The sequence below is a fragment of the Chiloscyllium plagiosum genome, chromosome 22 (genome assembly GCF_004010195.1).
Source record: "Chiloscyllium plagiosum isolate BGI_BamShark_2017 chromosome 22, ASM401019v2, whole genome shotgun sequence".
NCBI classification, from domain to species: domain Eukaryota; kingdom Metazoa; phylum Chordata; class Chondrichthyes; order Orectolobiformes; family Hemiscylliidae; genus Chiloscyllium; species Chiloscyllium plagiosum.
In genome coordinates, this window is record NC_057731.1 from 13402598 (window position 1) to 13416479 (window position 13882).

The 13882-nt window shown below is 38.4% G+C and overlaps 1 protein-coding gene across 1 annotated transcript in view; it reads right to left on the minus strand.

Moving 5' to 3' along the window:
- Positions 1-502: 502 nt before the first annotated feature.
- LOC122561380 (pantothenate kinase 1-like) overlaps positions 503-13882 on the minus strand; it is a 70480-nt gene continuing 57100 nt past the window's right edge. Inside the window, exons 5-6 of the mRNA XM_043713143.1 lie at positions 6460-6589; positions 503-3194 (exon numbers count right to left, since the gene is read on the minus strand). Coding sequence (XP_043569078.1) covers positions 3135-3194; positions 6460-6589 — 190 coding nt within the window. The 3' untranslated portion in view covers positions 503-3134. The remainder of the gene's footprint in view (positions 3195-6459; positions 6590-13882) is intronic.

Consider the following 13882-nt stretch of genomic DNA (forward strand, 5'->3'; position numbering starts at 1 on the left):
GAATTAAGGGCTACGGGGAGAACGCTGGTAAGTGGAGCTGAAATGCGCATCAGCCATGATTGAATGGCGGAGTGGACTCGATGGGCCGAATGGCCTTACTTCCACTCCTATGTCTTATGGTCTTATGGACCAGAGTGAATAATAGGCCTTGTGAGGCTAAATGGCCGACCCCTGCTCCCACAAATATCAGAGGATTCTTGGCCAATCTGTGGAAATTCAATAATGTTATTTTTATGATTAAGTAGCTAGTTGCAAAGGGTTGCCACAAGAATGCTCAAACTATTTTAGTCAGTAAATCTTTTTTAGTGCAACATGTTGGTCATTGTATCCTTTCAGTTATCATTCATCTATTAATGTATTTCAACACACAAACTGTCATCAGTTACACAACGTGCCATGTTGATAATGAATCAACAATCTCCCAAAATCTATTCCAGTGTCTGAATAACTTGTGAGGTCTATAATAAACTGAATTTCAAGCAAAATAAAATACCATGTGAAATCAGACATACTTCAAGTCTTTATTTTAAGATGTAAATTTTGTCGACTGTCCCAATTGGATTAAAACAGTTTACAACTCAATTTTACAGATTAAAATAGACTAAGAACGACATATAACAGGCTAAGAACCAATATCACATACCATTAAAGTATTTCAATTAGTGTTATCATTTCAGATTTTGTCAGCTGATGACTGCAATGTTCAGTTTCGCTTTCAGCTTCTCAGATAATGAAGCAGCCCATGCCTGCATGCATGCAATGCCAATTTGACAATTACCATCACCAAACCCCCCCATCAATATCCTGAGGGCTTAACCATTGACCAGAAAGTGAAATAGGCCAGATATGCAAATACTGTAGTTGCAAGAGGACTTCTACAGCAACTAACTCACCTCCTGACTCCCTAAAATGTCTGCACCATCTAAAGGCACAAATCAGGAATGTGACAGAATACGTTCGATTTGCCTGGATGAATGCCTTCCAACACCCAAGAATTTTGAAATCATCCAAAGCTAAACTACCAAGCTGATTGGCACCCCACCAACACTTTAAACTTCACTCCCACCAGCAGTGATGCAGTGTGGCACTCCCATGTACCATCTACAAGTTGTATGCAGCAACTTAATGCTTCCAACCTAAAACCTCAATGCGTAGAACAAGCACAGAATGCCATCACTTTCAAATTCCACTTCAACCCAACTGGGAATATATTGTCATCTTTTCATAGTTACAGGATCAAAATTCCTACTTAACAGCACTGTGGACCTATCTCCACCCACTGAGCCTGCAGAAGTAGGCTTATCACTACCTCCAATAGGGCAACTAGGGATAGGCAATATATATTCATTGAAACATGGATCGAATGGCATTCTTCAATGCTCAATAACCAACTGTGACTTTTCACAAATAAAAGAAACGATAAATCAGTAACCTTATATATTTCAGCTCTTCTTGGGGTGCTCACTCTTTTGTGTTCAATAAGGTAAATGCTGATGGTGTACTGAATTAGTTCACTGAAAAACATGTGAAACCAGTCTCCATGAATGACCAAATTAGGGTGGAGCACACATCCCTCTGCGTCAGATGTGGAGTGCATACTCCCTCTGTACTAGAACTAGATGGAGTTGATTGCTAAAGGCATCTAGCCAAGATAAATTTGCAGATTGGACTGGTGATATATCTGGGAGGCAAAAGCAGAAAGAACACATCCAGAGAATGAACTGCATACAACCTTGGCTCCTAGCCACAGACACATAGCAAATCTTTATAATTTGCTATAAAAATGTGACAACGCTGATTTACAGTGTTCTTAGTCAGTCTTTTCTTCAGATATACATGTAAAACAGAATAAAATGTAGATAGAATGACTAGTTACAATAGCATTTATAGCTCAAGATTGCAGTTAAACAATAGATCAATGTACACAAATCGAAAAGTGAAGAGTTTAGTTAAAATCTGTTATGCAGAGGAAGGGGTAGACCATTCCAATTAAAATTCATTACAATATTAGAGTCAATCAACTCCTGCCATCATGAAATTCAGAAAGAAGGACATCTCATGCAATCAATTTTTTTTTTAAAAAAAGGTCCTCAAAACTGAAGTCAATATGTCAGAAATATCATGATATCAATGGAATGTGAAATATATTCCATGAGAAAGCCAATTCTTAAACCACAAACACCTACATTAGGTTTTCCTATTTTTGTGGTTATATTCAGTCATTATACTGCACACTTCAGATATTTAGTATTAACTTGAGGCACCTATCTCAAAATGCACGGTACAATGACAGCAGTTCTTTTTAAATACAGTTTTGAAAGATCAGACAATGAACTGCCACAGTATAAAGCTTTGTGTAGTTTGATGGATTTTCCATCACACAGTAGTTCTTAAGTAGTGGCTTTTCTTAAAAATAGAAGAACAAATTATCCAAAATTTCCACATTAGTGGAAAGGTACCTTCACTTGTGTGGCCAAGACAGTGTTTACATGAAAAAGCTTCTTGTTGCGACTGGATAAGCACTTACATCTAAAAGATATTAGAACATCAAGAAAGCATAGGCTTTCAAGTTGAATGTCTGATCAGCACATCTGCCATGGTCACTACTTGTGCATTTTCAAAGAAAGGTCATTTTTTTTTTATAAATATGCAGGACAGTTTTACAAAGGCAACAAAATCAACACTACACAAATAACAGGTTCATCTTCAGCTTTGTAGTTTCAAATGAAAAATGGCAAAACAATTCCCAGGTGATTTATAAATAATACTTAAATCATTACAGTATGATCATTCACAAGGCAAGTACTTCCCAGGAGAGAAAATTAAGAACGGTTCACATTTATACAGAAATTATCTCCAAATATTAATACAATAAACCAGTTGGTTTTGGCTATTTTGCACATTGTTTAAAATATATACAGTACATACAATAGATTACTCAACTTCCCTTCGAAATGAGTTTCAGTGCAGTACAACAGTAGCTGCTGTAAAGCAAGCAATTTATACTTAACCTGATATGAAAACTAAATAGTTAATTGTTTCGTTAGACAAGTTCCATTCTGGCACTAATTTCTGGATAGTAGCTTTTAAAAATACATGTCCTCTTTGTCAACTCCTGTGTCCGACTCAGCAACTCAGGATGCATCTGTCATCTTGAGTAATTCCAGCAATGCACCAACAGCTCCAAAATAACCCTAAAGATGAAGAGGAACAGATTTGATTGGACTGTCAGTGGCTTCTCCTCGAATTATATTTTAAAGGCACAATTATTCAATAAAACAAATTACAGTGGAATAACTTTAGACAGCATAGATATAACATACCTCAACCAGTGAGATTAAAAGTACTGAAATAATTTTTAATATTGCCCTTTTTTTCCCTCCTTCCCTTCCTATTTGAAAATAATTTTGATACTCTCCTTATGTCAGAAACACACTTTACTATTCCACCAACAAGCAATTACATACTGAATGCCTTTGTGGGCTTCTGTCCTTTTCAGTTCTGTGAAACTAGTAGAGGTTGTCACATGCTCTCAATCTGTTGGGTGAGAAGAATTCCAATAATCCTATATTTCACCACATGGTGTGATTTGTACTTCAACAGAGTTTATTTAGATTAAGTAGGAAACAATTTTGGCAATATTGCATTCATATTCAAAATCTATATAAATAGATCTGCAAACATATTAAATATATCTATGGCATATACAGGAGTTAATCTGTGTAACTGTTTTTTTTGGTTGCATTACTGCTTTCCATTAAAGAGCACTGAGCCAAAACCTGTTAAATAGACAGAAAACAGAAAGAGAATTTCCCAACAAGCTTGCAGTCTGTGGGATGTGACCATTTGCAAGGCTACTTTGCCCGTTGACGGTGTGAAATGAGTGAGAGAAGGATTGCTGGTGCTGGGGCTACCGTTGGACCTTGTAGGGCTTACTGCTGACAATATGATAGATAGGAAGAGGAATCTCACCTTGGAAATCCAGATAGCCCAATATATCATCCTGGGCACAGTAACCAGATCCTACACCTAGTGGTACTATCATTGGTGTGTTTAGCTAGCTCTCTACCCTAGATTATTTCCAACATCCAATAGAAACTTTTATAATATTTCAGCCCGGACCTGCATGTGCATGGTTAGTGGGTACATCACAAGAAGAAATGTAAGGAGGTGGTTTGGTAAAATAGTGACTTTAATGCAAGTAGTAGCATCAGAACAAAGTCATTCGGCCAATCAAGTCTGTTCCAATGAGTCCATGGGTGATCCGACAATCCACAATTCCACTTTCGCGCCTTTGTCTTGTAACCCTTGATTCACTTATATATTAAAAGTCTGTCTCTCTCAGTCTCAAATATACTTAATGACCCAGTTTCGACATTCCTCTGTGGGAAAGAATTCCACAGTTTCATGACTTTCACAAAGCAAGTTCCTCATGTCTTAAATGGGCGATGCCTTACTCTGAGATTATGCCCTCTGGTGCTAGACACGCACACATAATGGAAACAATTTTGCTATATCTATACTGTCAAGCTCCTAAAGAATATTTTATGATTCAATAATATCGTTCCATTACTGTTCTAAACTCCAAGGAATACAGGTTCAACTACTCAAACTCTCATATTCAGGATCAACCTAATGAACACACTCTGGACTACCTCCAATCCCAGTAGTTAACCACAATTAGGATACTTTTCTTCGATCAGGGGATCAAAACAGTTCGCAGAATCCTAGATGTGGCTAGGGATTGGAGGCAGTCCAGAGAACACTCATTAGGTTGACTCTGGGGATAGAGGGAAGAATATAAACGCATTGAGAGATACTGGAGAAAACTCACTAGAGTATATCACCTGGAATAGGCAGGTTATTTTAGGAGGAAAGATTGGATATGCCACACTTTAAAATCGTGGGAGTTTAGGAGATCAAGAAGAAACTTAATTAAAACAAGCAGGATCCTGAGGGACTTAGACAAGATACACGTGGAAAGGATGTTTCCTCCTGTGGATGAATCTAGAACTAAGGGTTTTAAAAAAGGTCATCTATTTAGGAATTTTTTTTCCAGAATCGAAAGTCTTTGAACCCCTCCTCAAAAAGCAGTAGCAAGAGTGAATACATTCTTGATAAGCAAGGAGGTGAAAGGTTATCATGAGAAGGCAGAAATGTGGAGTAATCATTTCAGTCGTTATCTTGTTGAATGGTGGAGCAGGGTCTAGTTGTTAAGTGGAAAATTCCTGTTCCTCTTCCATATGCCTGTACGTAGACAATTCAATCTTCAATTTCCAAAAGCATCTTTTTCCTCCTTCCTCATATTCATATATCCACTTTTAGCTTTTCAGCTTTCTCAGAGTTTCCAACATTTTCATCAACATAATGAGCTACTTTCACCAAGTTCACCAGTTACTTCAACATATGGGTCTTTGCTTTTGTACATTTTGTTTTCATTCAGACAATCAGCATTTAGGCATCTTGGTTGTGCAAAGTCACTTATGTTAGTTTTCTAGAAATAACAAACAGAGCACCACTAATCCAGAATCTGGTTTACTGTTTAGAGTCTGGTAGAAGGGGATTTGTAATTTTATGCGGCTTTCCACAGATCCCACTTTGTCACACATTATACTTATGGCTCCATCTACTGGTGCAATAGCATGGCACCATGACATTACAGAGAACTGGCCAATTACAATAACCTCCACCTGCAAAATCCCTTCAAGTCATAACTTCCTAACTTGGAATGATCTCATTGATCCTTCACTGTTGCTGAGACAAAACCCTGGAACCTCTTTCCTAGCAGTGCTTGTGGGTGTTCGTACACCAAACACATGGACTGCAATGGCTCAAGATGTTGGCTCACCACTTATCAAACAGTACTGGGGTGGGCAATAAATGGCAGTCTAACCAATGACACACATATGCTGGGAAAGAATATCTTTTTAAGATAATAACAATGACCTTGCTGCACTTGTCCTTCTTCAACAATAGTACTCAATTCATTTGCATATTTGATAAATGCAACTCCACTCTAGCAAATTGACAGATCCTAGGTATTTTTTATTTAACCTGTCCAGAAATATTATTACACACAGCAGTTGGGTTTTGAGCCTAAGTACCTGGCTCACATAGACAATACCACTGTGCCATCCGAGCCCAATTGAGTAACTATAGCCTAAGTTAATAGATTTACACTAGGTGTCCTCCGTGGTATGAGATTTCATGGTCTTAGTTTCTTTACAAAAACAAACTGCTTGAACATATGATGATACACTCCCTTGGTAGATAGAACTTGAATCTGGATCTTCTGGCCTAGAAGTAGGATAATGCACCTTCATTAATCCATGTTGATTGTCTACAACTTGGTTGAATGAATTCAATTAGATGGTTAAATTCTGTACATTCAAATCTTGCTCTGGCTTTAATCAATTCAGCTAAACTGAAGCCGTTTCTACAATAAAAGCTGACACTCACTTCATGTTCCAAGAATAAGGCTTTCAATTGCCCATTGGACCAATAATCCATAGCATAAGCCAGTAATTTCATGGAGACCATATTGATTCTCAGGAAGTTTCCAACGAACACTACCCTGTTGATGTTCTGCAATCAAGCAAAGAAATAAAAAAATTAGGACTAAAAACAGGATTAATTTTGAAAAATTTCTACTGAATAGTTATATTATGGAATCTCGAGCTAAATAGACCTACAAGATCCTTTACTCCACCTCAGAGTCAGTTTTCAACTGATGGAATGGTAAGAAGGCAACAATTGTATTCAATGTCATGATGTGCAGGTGAGGCTTTAAAAAAAAAAGTTTCTATTCCTAATACATGCTAGAAAATTACATCTAAATGTTGGAAGGACATTGCTTTGCTTGGTCCTATAGCTAACTGCTAATTACCTGACTCTGGATGTATCTAAGGTTAGTCAATCTTCCCAGCCAGTCTCCAATTCATTGCACCATAACTTAAGGGTGAGACCTATTCTTATGAGAGAGTATAAAGAAGTAATCTCCAGTTTAAGTAACTTTCAGTTTTTAGAAGTTATTAACAAATGTTATTGAATTATTTTAAATTTAAGTTAGGGCAGTTTGCCTTATTTCACTGGGACTGGCATCTTCTCCTTCTGTCCATCCATGAAAACAATGTCATGTCTTGCACCCCTATTTGGAAAACAGTGAAACACATTTTCATTGTCCTGTTCGCCGAGCTGGGAATTCTCAACGAGCATCCCAGCTACAAATCTTCGCCCAAATTTCCATTGTCCCTTCCTCAGTAATGGACACTGTGCAGAGATTAGTACTGGAGTAGGTGATGTATGTGTGTCAAGTTTCTTGGTCTGTTGTTTCACTATACATGTTAAAAGTTTGATTTAAAATGGTTTCATACCTTCATTAAAACACTGGGCTACGGAATACCTGAAACATGTTAAGCATTGGGTGGCACGGTGCCTCAGTGGTTAGTACTGCTGCCTCTCAGCACCAGGGTCCTAGGTGCGATTTCAGCCTCAGGCGACTGTGTGGAGTTTGCACATTCTCCCCGTGGCTGCGTGGGTTTCCTCCCGGTGTTCCGGTTTCCTCCCACAGTCCAAAGATGAATTGGCCATACTAAATTGCCCCATAGTGTTAGGTGCATTCGTCAGAGGGAAATGGGTCTGGGTGGGTTACTCTTTGAAGGGTCGGTGTGGACTGGTTGGGCCAAAGGGCCTATTTCCACACTGTAGGGAATCTAATCTAATCTTCATGCTGCATAATTCTGAGGTCAAAGACTTTAAAGTGGAATCATACTGACCACAATACAAAGAGACAAAGGACCATATCCCAGAAGCTCTAAAATCAACATACTACCATCTTACAAATTTTGAAAAGATTATTGTCTTCAACATATATTTTCAACATGCATGCTATTTTCTACAAGTTTATTGTATAATCGAAGAAGGCCTGTGAGTTCTAAAAATGTACTAAATTTTTTAAAGGCCTGGGCTAAAATGATAAATCACAAGTTATGATGTAACTGTTCAAATACATTTCTATAAACACCACCAGCTGTGGACAAACAGAAGACTGCGTCCAAGATGTCTGTCCCTGCACTTTGATAGCCCTGTACAATGCTGCTTGATCTCCATGCTACAAGGCAACACTGTAAAGAAGCTCAAAGCACTGAGAATATATGTCAAGACTGATTCGAACTTGATTCACAGCATCTTCAAATTGGATTTCCAAAAAGACAAATCATGCAAGCAGTGCTCATCATAATTATGGATTTGATTCTAGAACACTGTGCTATATGGTGCCTTTTTTCCAGAGTAAAACTCAGGTTTTCAAACTTTCATTGAGATACTATTAGGAACGTAAGAGTAAGCTATTCAGCCACTTGTGCTTGTTCTGCCATTCTCAGTCATTACTGATCAGCCACCTCAGCACCATATTCCCATATCTCTTGATGTCATTAGTAACTAGAAATCCATCAATCTCTCTCAAATTTACTCAATGACTTAGCTTCCACAGCCCACGATCCCCTCTTGACAGTTTTGTCATGATAGAGTAATGGCAACAATGCTCTCACATGCAGGCATCCAACTTAAATGCCACGTGATCGGGACTCAAGCTGCTGCAGGCATCTTCGTTGCTTGCTCAACTTAGTTACTGCTCAGAATATTGACAACCTAAGACAACAGGATGACGAGATAAGATTCTGCCCCTTAATTTAGCTCCCACTTTTATTGTGAAGATGTGGGTGAACTATACATTTTAAGAGAATTAAAAGCTAACAGTGACATCAAGTGTTCTCAATAAGACACAATGTAACACGTGCTCCAGCTAGTGGAGTAGCTGGTTGCCTGGAAACGACAAAACACAGATTCGAATTAGGCCAATCAGTTCAAATTATACCCCAAAAAAAACCAAATTCCAATCAAGTTTGAATTGAGTATATTGACAACATACTCAATTCAATCTTAAAAGCCAATGACACAATCTGATGCTCTGGGATAAGAGTCTGGGGAAAAATTGAACAGTTGAGAGAACTGCCAAGCCCCAGCATGTAAACAGACTGCCTGAAAAATAGCTCTCTTAAAAGTACTTTTATCGAACAGTAACCTGTGACACAGAATCCCCAAGAAAAGACGACACAGCATGATCCATGTAGAAGAACTGACAGTTGCCTGGTTTTGAGATAGGAAGTTTTGTTTTGTAAATCTTAATTGGGAGTTTTATCAGACTAGTATAGAAGGTAACAAGTAGGTTAGAGTAAGGAATTATAAATAATTGTTAGTTAATTATTCTTTGTTATGCTTTAAGAAATAAAGTTGTTTATTTTCACTGCAAATAGCTCTTGGCCACTCGAATTTTTATAGATTACTGCACGGGTTAAATCTTTTCTGTGTTGCTGGTTTTAAATTAAGTAGGACAGTTTACACCATGTCGTTAACATGGGGGCTCAGGTCCGGGATTTGAACTGGTTTAGCCAGATTTGAATAGATTTGGGGATATGAAAAATCCCAGCAGATCTAAACACTTGCAGGTTAGTGTCCTCGACCTTTTAAAAAAAAAATGTAGGTGAGACAATTTGTTTAATTTTGGTGACTTGTGGTTCACTAAATTAAAAGTGAGAGAAATGGCTCTTAAAACGGCTAAAGAGGTTCTGGGATTTTAAGACGATTCTCAAATTTGCCAAGAAAGTTTAGAAGGAAAGAAAAAGGCTGTACTTTTAGAATTAGCAAATAAGTTAGATTTGGGTTTATCCAAGGACAAAAGTAAAGCTGAAATTGGAAGAGAATTACTCAAATACTTAGGTGTATCTGAGAAACAAAAATGTGCAGTGGAGGTAGAAAACCTTAAATTACAATTGAGGAAAATGGAGTTAGAAGATAAAGAAAGGGAGAGAAAAAGAGAAAGAGAGAGAGGAGAAAAAGAAGGAGAGAAGGTTCTTAGCTGAGCAAAGAGAGAGAAAAGAAAAGGAGAGACAAAAAGAGAGACAATTTGAACTTGAGAAGTTGAGACTTTGTCAGCAAAGTCAAGTTAACAGGTTGGAGATTAAAAGAGTAGGTAGTGATATATATGTCAAAGCTCTGCCACATTTTGATGAGAAAGATGTTGATTTTATTTGAAAAAATTGGCTAGGCAGTTGGAGTGGTCTGAGGATTTATGGGTAATGTTATTTCAGACTAAACTGGTAGGCAGAGCTAGTGAGGTATTTGCCACGTTGTCAGATGAGGTGTCAAGAGATTATGAAGAAGTTAAACAGGCTATTTTAAGTGCTTATGAATTGGTAGCAGAAGCACATAGACAGCGGTTCAGAAACACAAAGGAGGAACCAGGGAGAGACTTATGTTGAGTTTGAAAGAATTAAACAAACAGTCATTTTGATCAACGGGTACGTGCTTTGAAAATAGCTTAGAATTTTGAGGCTCGAAGAGAGATTATTCTGCTGGAGGAGTTTAAAAACTCACTTCCAGAGATGATAAGAATTCACATGGAGGAACAGAAAGTTCAGGAAGTGAGAAGGACAGCAGAATTTGCAGATGAATACAAGTTGGTGCATAAGACAAACTTCCAACCAGAACTTCGTCCTGCGAGGGATAGAGTTTGGGAGAAGGGGAGATTCTACACTACTAAACCAAGAGTATACAGCACTGGTAAGATTTTTACCACAGGTTAAAGAAGCCCAAGAGGGTGAACAGGAGGTGAAAGGCCTCAGGTGTTTTCACTGTAATGGAGTGGGACACAGAAAATTACAGTTCCAGTGGTTTCAGAAAGGCACTGGGAAAAGGTGCTTTCACTGCTAGAAGGTGGGTCATGTAAAGAGACAGTGCAGGTCGTTAAAGAAAGGTGCTATGGGAAAAGATGTGGTAAAAGAAGCTAAACCAGCAAGACAAGATGATAAAAGAAATATATGTGAATGCATACTCTGAAAATGAGGCAGAGAATATTCCGGACGGTTATTATCTGAAAGATAGAATGCCAAGGCGGAAATGGAGACCATGGCAGGTTAGTGCAGAAGAGAAATGGGCCGTAGTGCACCAGATTGTGTTGCCGGTAGCAGCCAGACAGGAAGCGTTATGGGTAGCACATGAACTGTAGGTGGTCACATAGGGGTACGAAAGATTCAGGCAAGGGTACAAAAACGTTTTATTGGCCTGGAATGCACAAGGATGTGGTTAACTTTTGCCATACATGTCATACATTCCAAATGGTAGGCAAGCCACAGGCAGTAAGAAAACCAGCACCTTTCTGCCAATTCCTGCATTTGAAGATCCTTTCACATGGTTATAATTGATTATGTGCATCCCCTCCCAAGAAATAAAAGTGGGAACCAGTACTGGTTAACCATAATGGACACGCCTACCAGAGGCAATTTAATTATGGAGTATCAAGGCAAAAAAGGTGGTAGAGGAGTTAGTGACTTTCTTCACACGGTATGGGCTACGCAAGGGTTAATTTTTACTGCTGGGCTGTTTAAAGAGGTTATAGATAACTTAGGTATACAGCACCTTAAATCCAGTGCATATCAGCCTGAATCCCAGGGAGCTTTAGAAAGGTGACATCAGACCTTGAAGACCGTGTTGAGTGCATACTGTCAGGATTACCCGAATGATTGAGATAAAAGGTAACCCATTCATATTGTTTACCATTAGAGATGCCCCAACGAATCTCTAATAGGGCAGTTTATTCCCTTTGAATTAATATTCGGTCATGAAATGAGAGGTCTTTAAAATTAATTAAAGAAAAATTGACAGGACCAAAGTCAGAGATCTCACACTTAGATTATGTATCGCAGGTGAGGGAGAAATTAAATCGAGGAGGTGAGTTAGCTAAACAGCACCTAAAGAAGGCACAGTAATAGAATGAAACTGGTAGCAGATAAAAGCTCTGAGACGCTGATGATTTCCCAGAGGGGATAACGTGTTAGTACTGTTACCAGTGATAGGAGACCCCTTCAAAGCCAGGTTTAGGTCCCTATCAAATGGAGTAGAGTTGATTCAGGTGAACTATTTAGTAAAGATGCCAAATTAAAAAAAGGTATCGAGTATGTCATGTGAACCTGTTGAAACCATATTATGTTATGGAGAAACAGATGTTCGTTACTGCCCCGCAGAGTGAGGAATCAATTTCCAGATGATATGGATTTTGAGATCCCTCAAAATAGATTAAAAAATGAAAAAGTCCTTGAGTAGGAGGATTGGTTAGTAAGCTATGTATCTCAGGAACATAGAACAGAGTTGGAAGACTTGTTACTACAGTACAAGGACATAAGTAAGGATTAATGCTATTGCACATGAAGCAGATATAGGGGATACTGCTCCGACAAAACACACCTATCAGCTTAATCCTTTCAAAGCCAGACCGGTCCAGATGGTGGTGAAGGCCATGCTCAATGAGGACATCATTGAATCAAGCCAGAGCGACTGGAATTTGCCAATGACCTTAGTTCACAAACTGGACAGGACTCAAAGATTCTGCGTGCCTTATCGGAAGATCAACACAGTTACAAAATTGGACTCATATCCAATTCCTAGATTGGAGGACTGTATCGAGAAAGTCTGACAAGCCAGTTACATCACTAAGTTAGACTTAATGTGTGGTTACTGGCAGGCACCTTTATCAGAGATGGTGAAACAAATTCCTGCGTTTGTAACCACAAATGGGCTATATCAGTTTAAAGTGATGCCCTTTGGAATGAAGAACACACGTGCCACATTCCAAAGACTCATGAACAGAGTTGTGGCTGGGTTAACAAACTGGCCAGTTTATTTGGACAATGTAGTGATTTTAAGTAAGTCCTGGAAAGATCACATGGTACAGCTCTTTGAATAATTCTGAGAAGCAAAACTAGTGATAAACCTAAATAAAACTGAATTCGCGAAAGCAGAGGAGATGTTCTTGGGACATAATATCGGTCATGGAAGGCTGACCCAATGGAATGCAAAGACGAAGGCCATAGAGGAATTTCCATGACCAACCTCAAAGAAAGAGGTGCTTCAATTCTTAGGATTCAGCGGATTCAATCAGAAGTTTGTTTTAAACTTCAGCAGTGTAGTGGCACTGTTAACTGATTTGCTGAAGAAGAACACAAAGTTGCTGCAGACAGAACCATGTCAGGAAGCATTCGACCATTTGAAATTGATATTAACCACCAAACCAGTTTTAGCTACACCAAACCTTTCAAAACCTTTGAAAGTCACCATAGATGCTAGTGACATTGGAGTTGGAGCTGTTCTCTTACCGGAAGAGGAGGATGGGATTGAACTGCCAGATGGTTACTTTTCCAAGAAGATCAATATCCACCAGAGGAAACACTCCACAATCGAAAAGAATCTATTGAGTTTGGTACCGACCTTACAACATTTTAATGTGTATTTCATGAACAAGGTGTCAGAGATAGTTGTGTACACTGACCACAATCCATTTACATTCTTAAAACGTTTTAAAGGTAAGAATGAGAGATATTTTGTTGGAATGTTATGTTAAGGACTTTTAATTTAAAAAATCACACATGTTGCAGGACAGAAGAATGTAATCTCAGATGCATTATTGTGGATTTAACTGATAGTGTTTAGATGAGATTTGTCTTTATTTAATGTTACACAGGTATTTGGGAAGAAGTTACAGTGAACTTATGTTAAAGTTTTCTGTATGCTAGGGTAATGTATTTAAAAAATAGATGATGGTTCATTTTTCTTAAGGGGGAGGAGATGTTATGAAGATGTGGGTGAACTATACCTTTTAAGAGAGTTAAAAGCTAGCAGTGACAGCATTAAGTGTTCTCAAGAAGACACCAGTACAGGTGTTCCAGCTACTGGAGTAGCTGGTTGCCTGGAAACGACAAAGAACAGATTCGAATTAGGCCAATCAGTTCAAACTTTATCCCGAAAAATACCAAATTCCAATCAAGTTTGA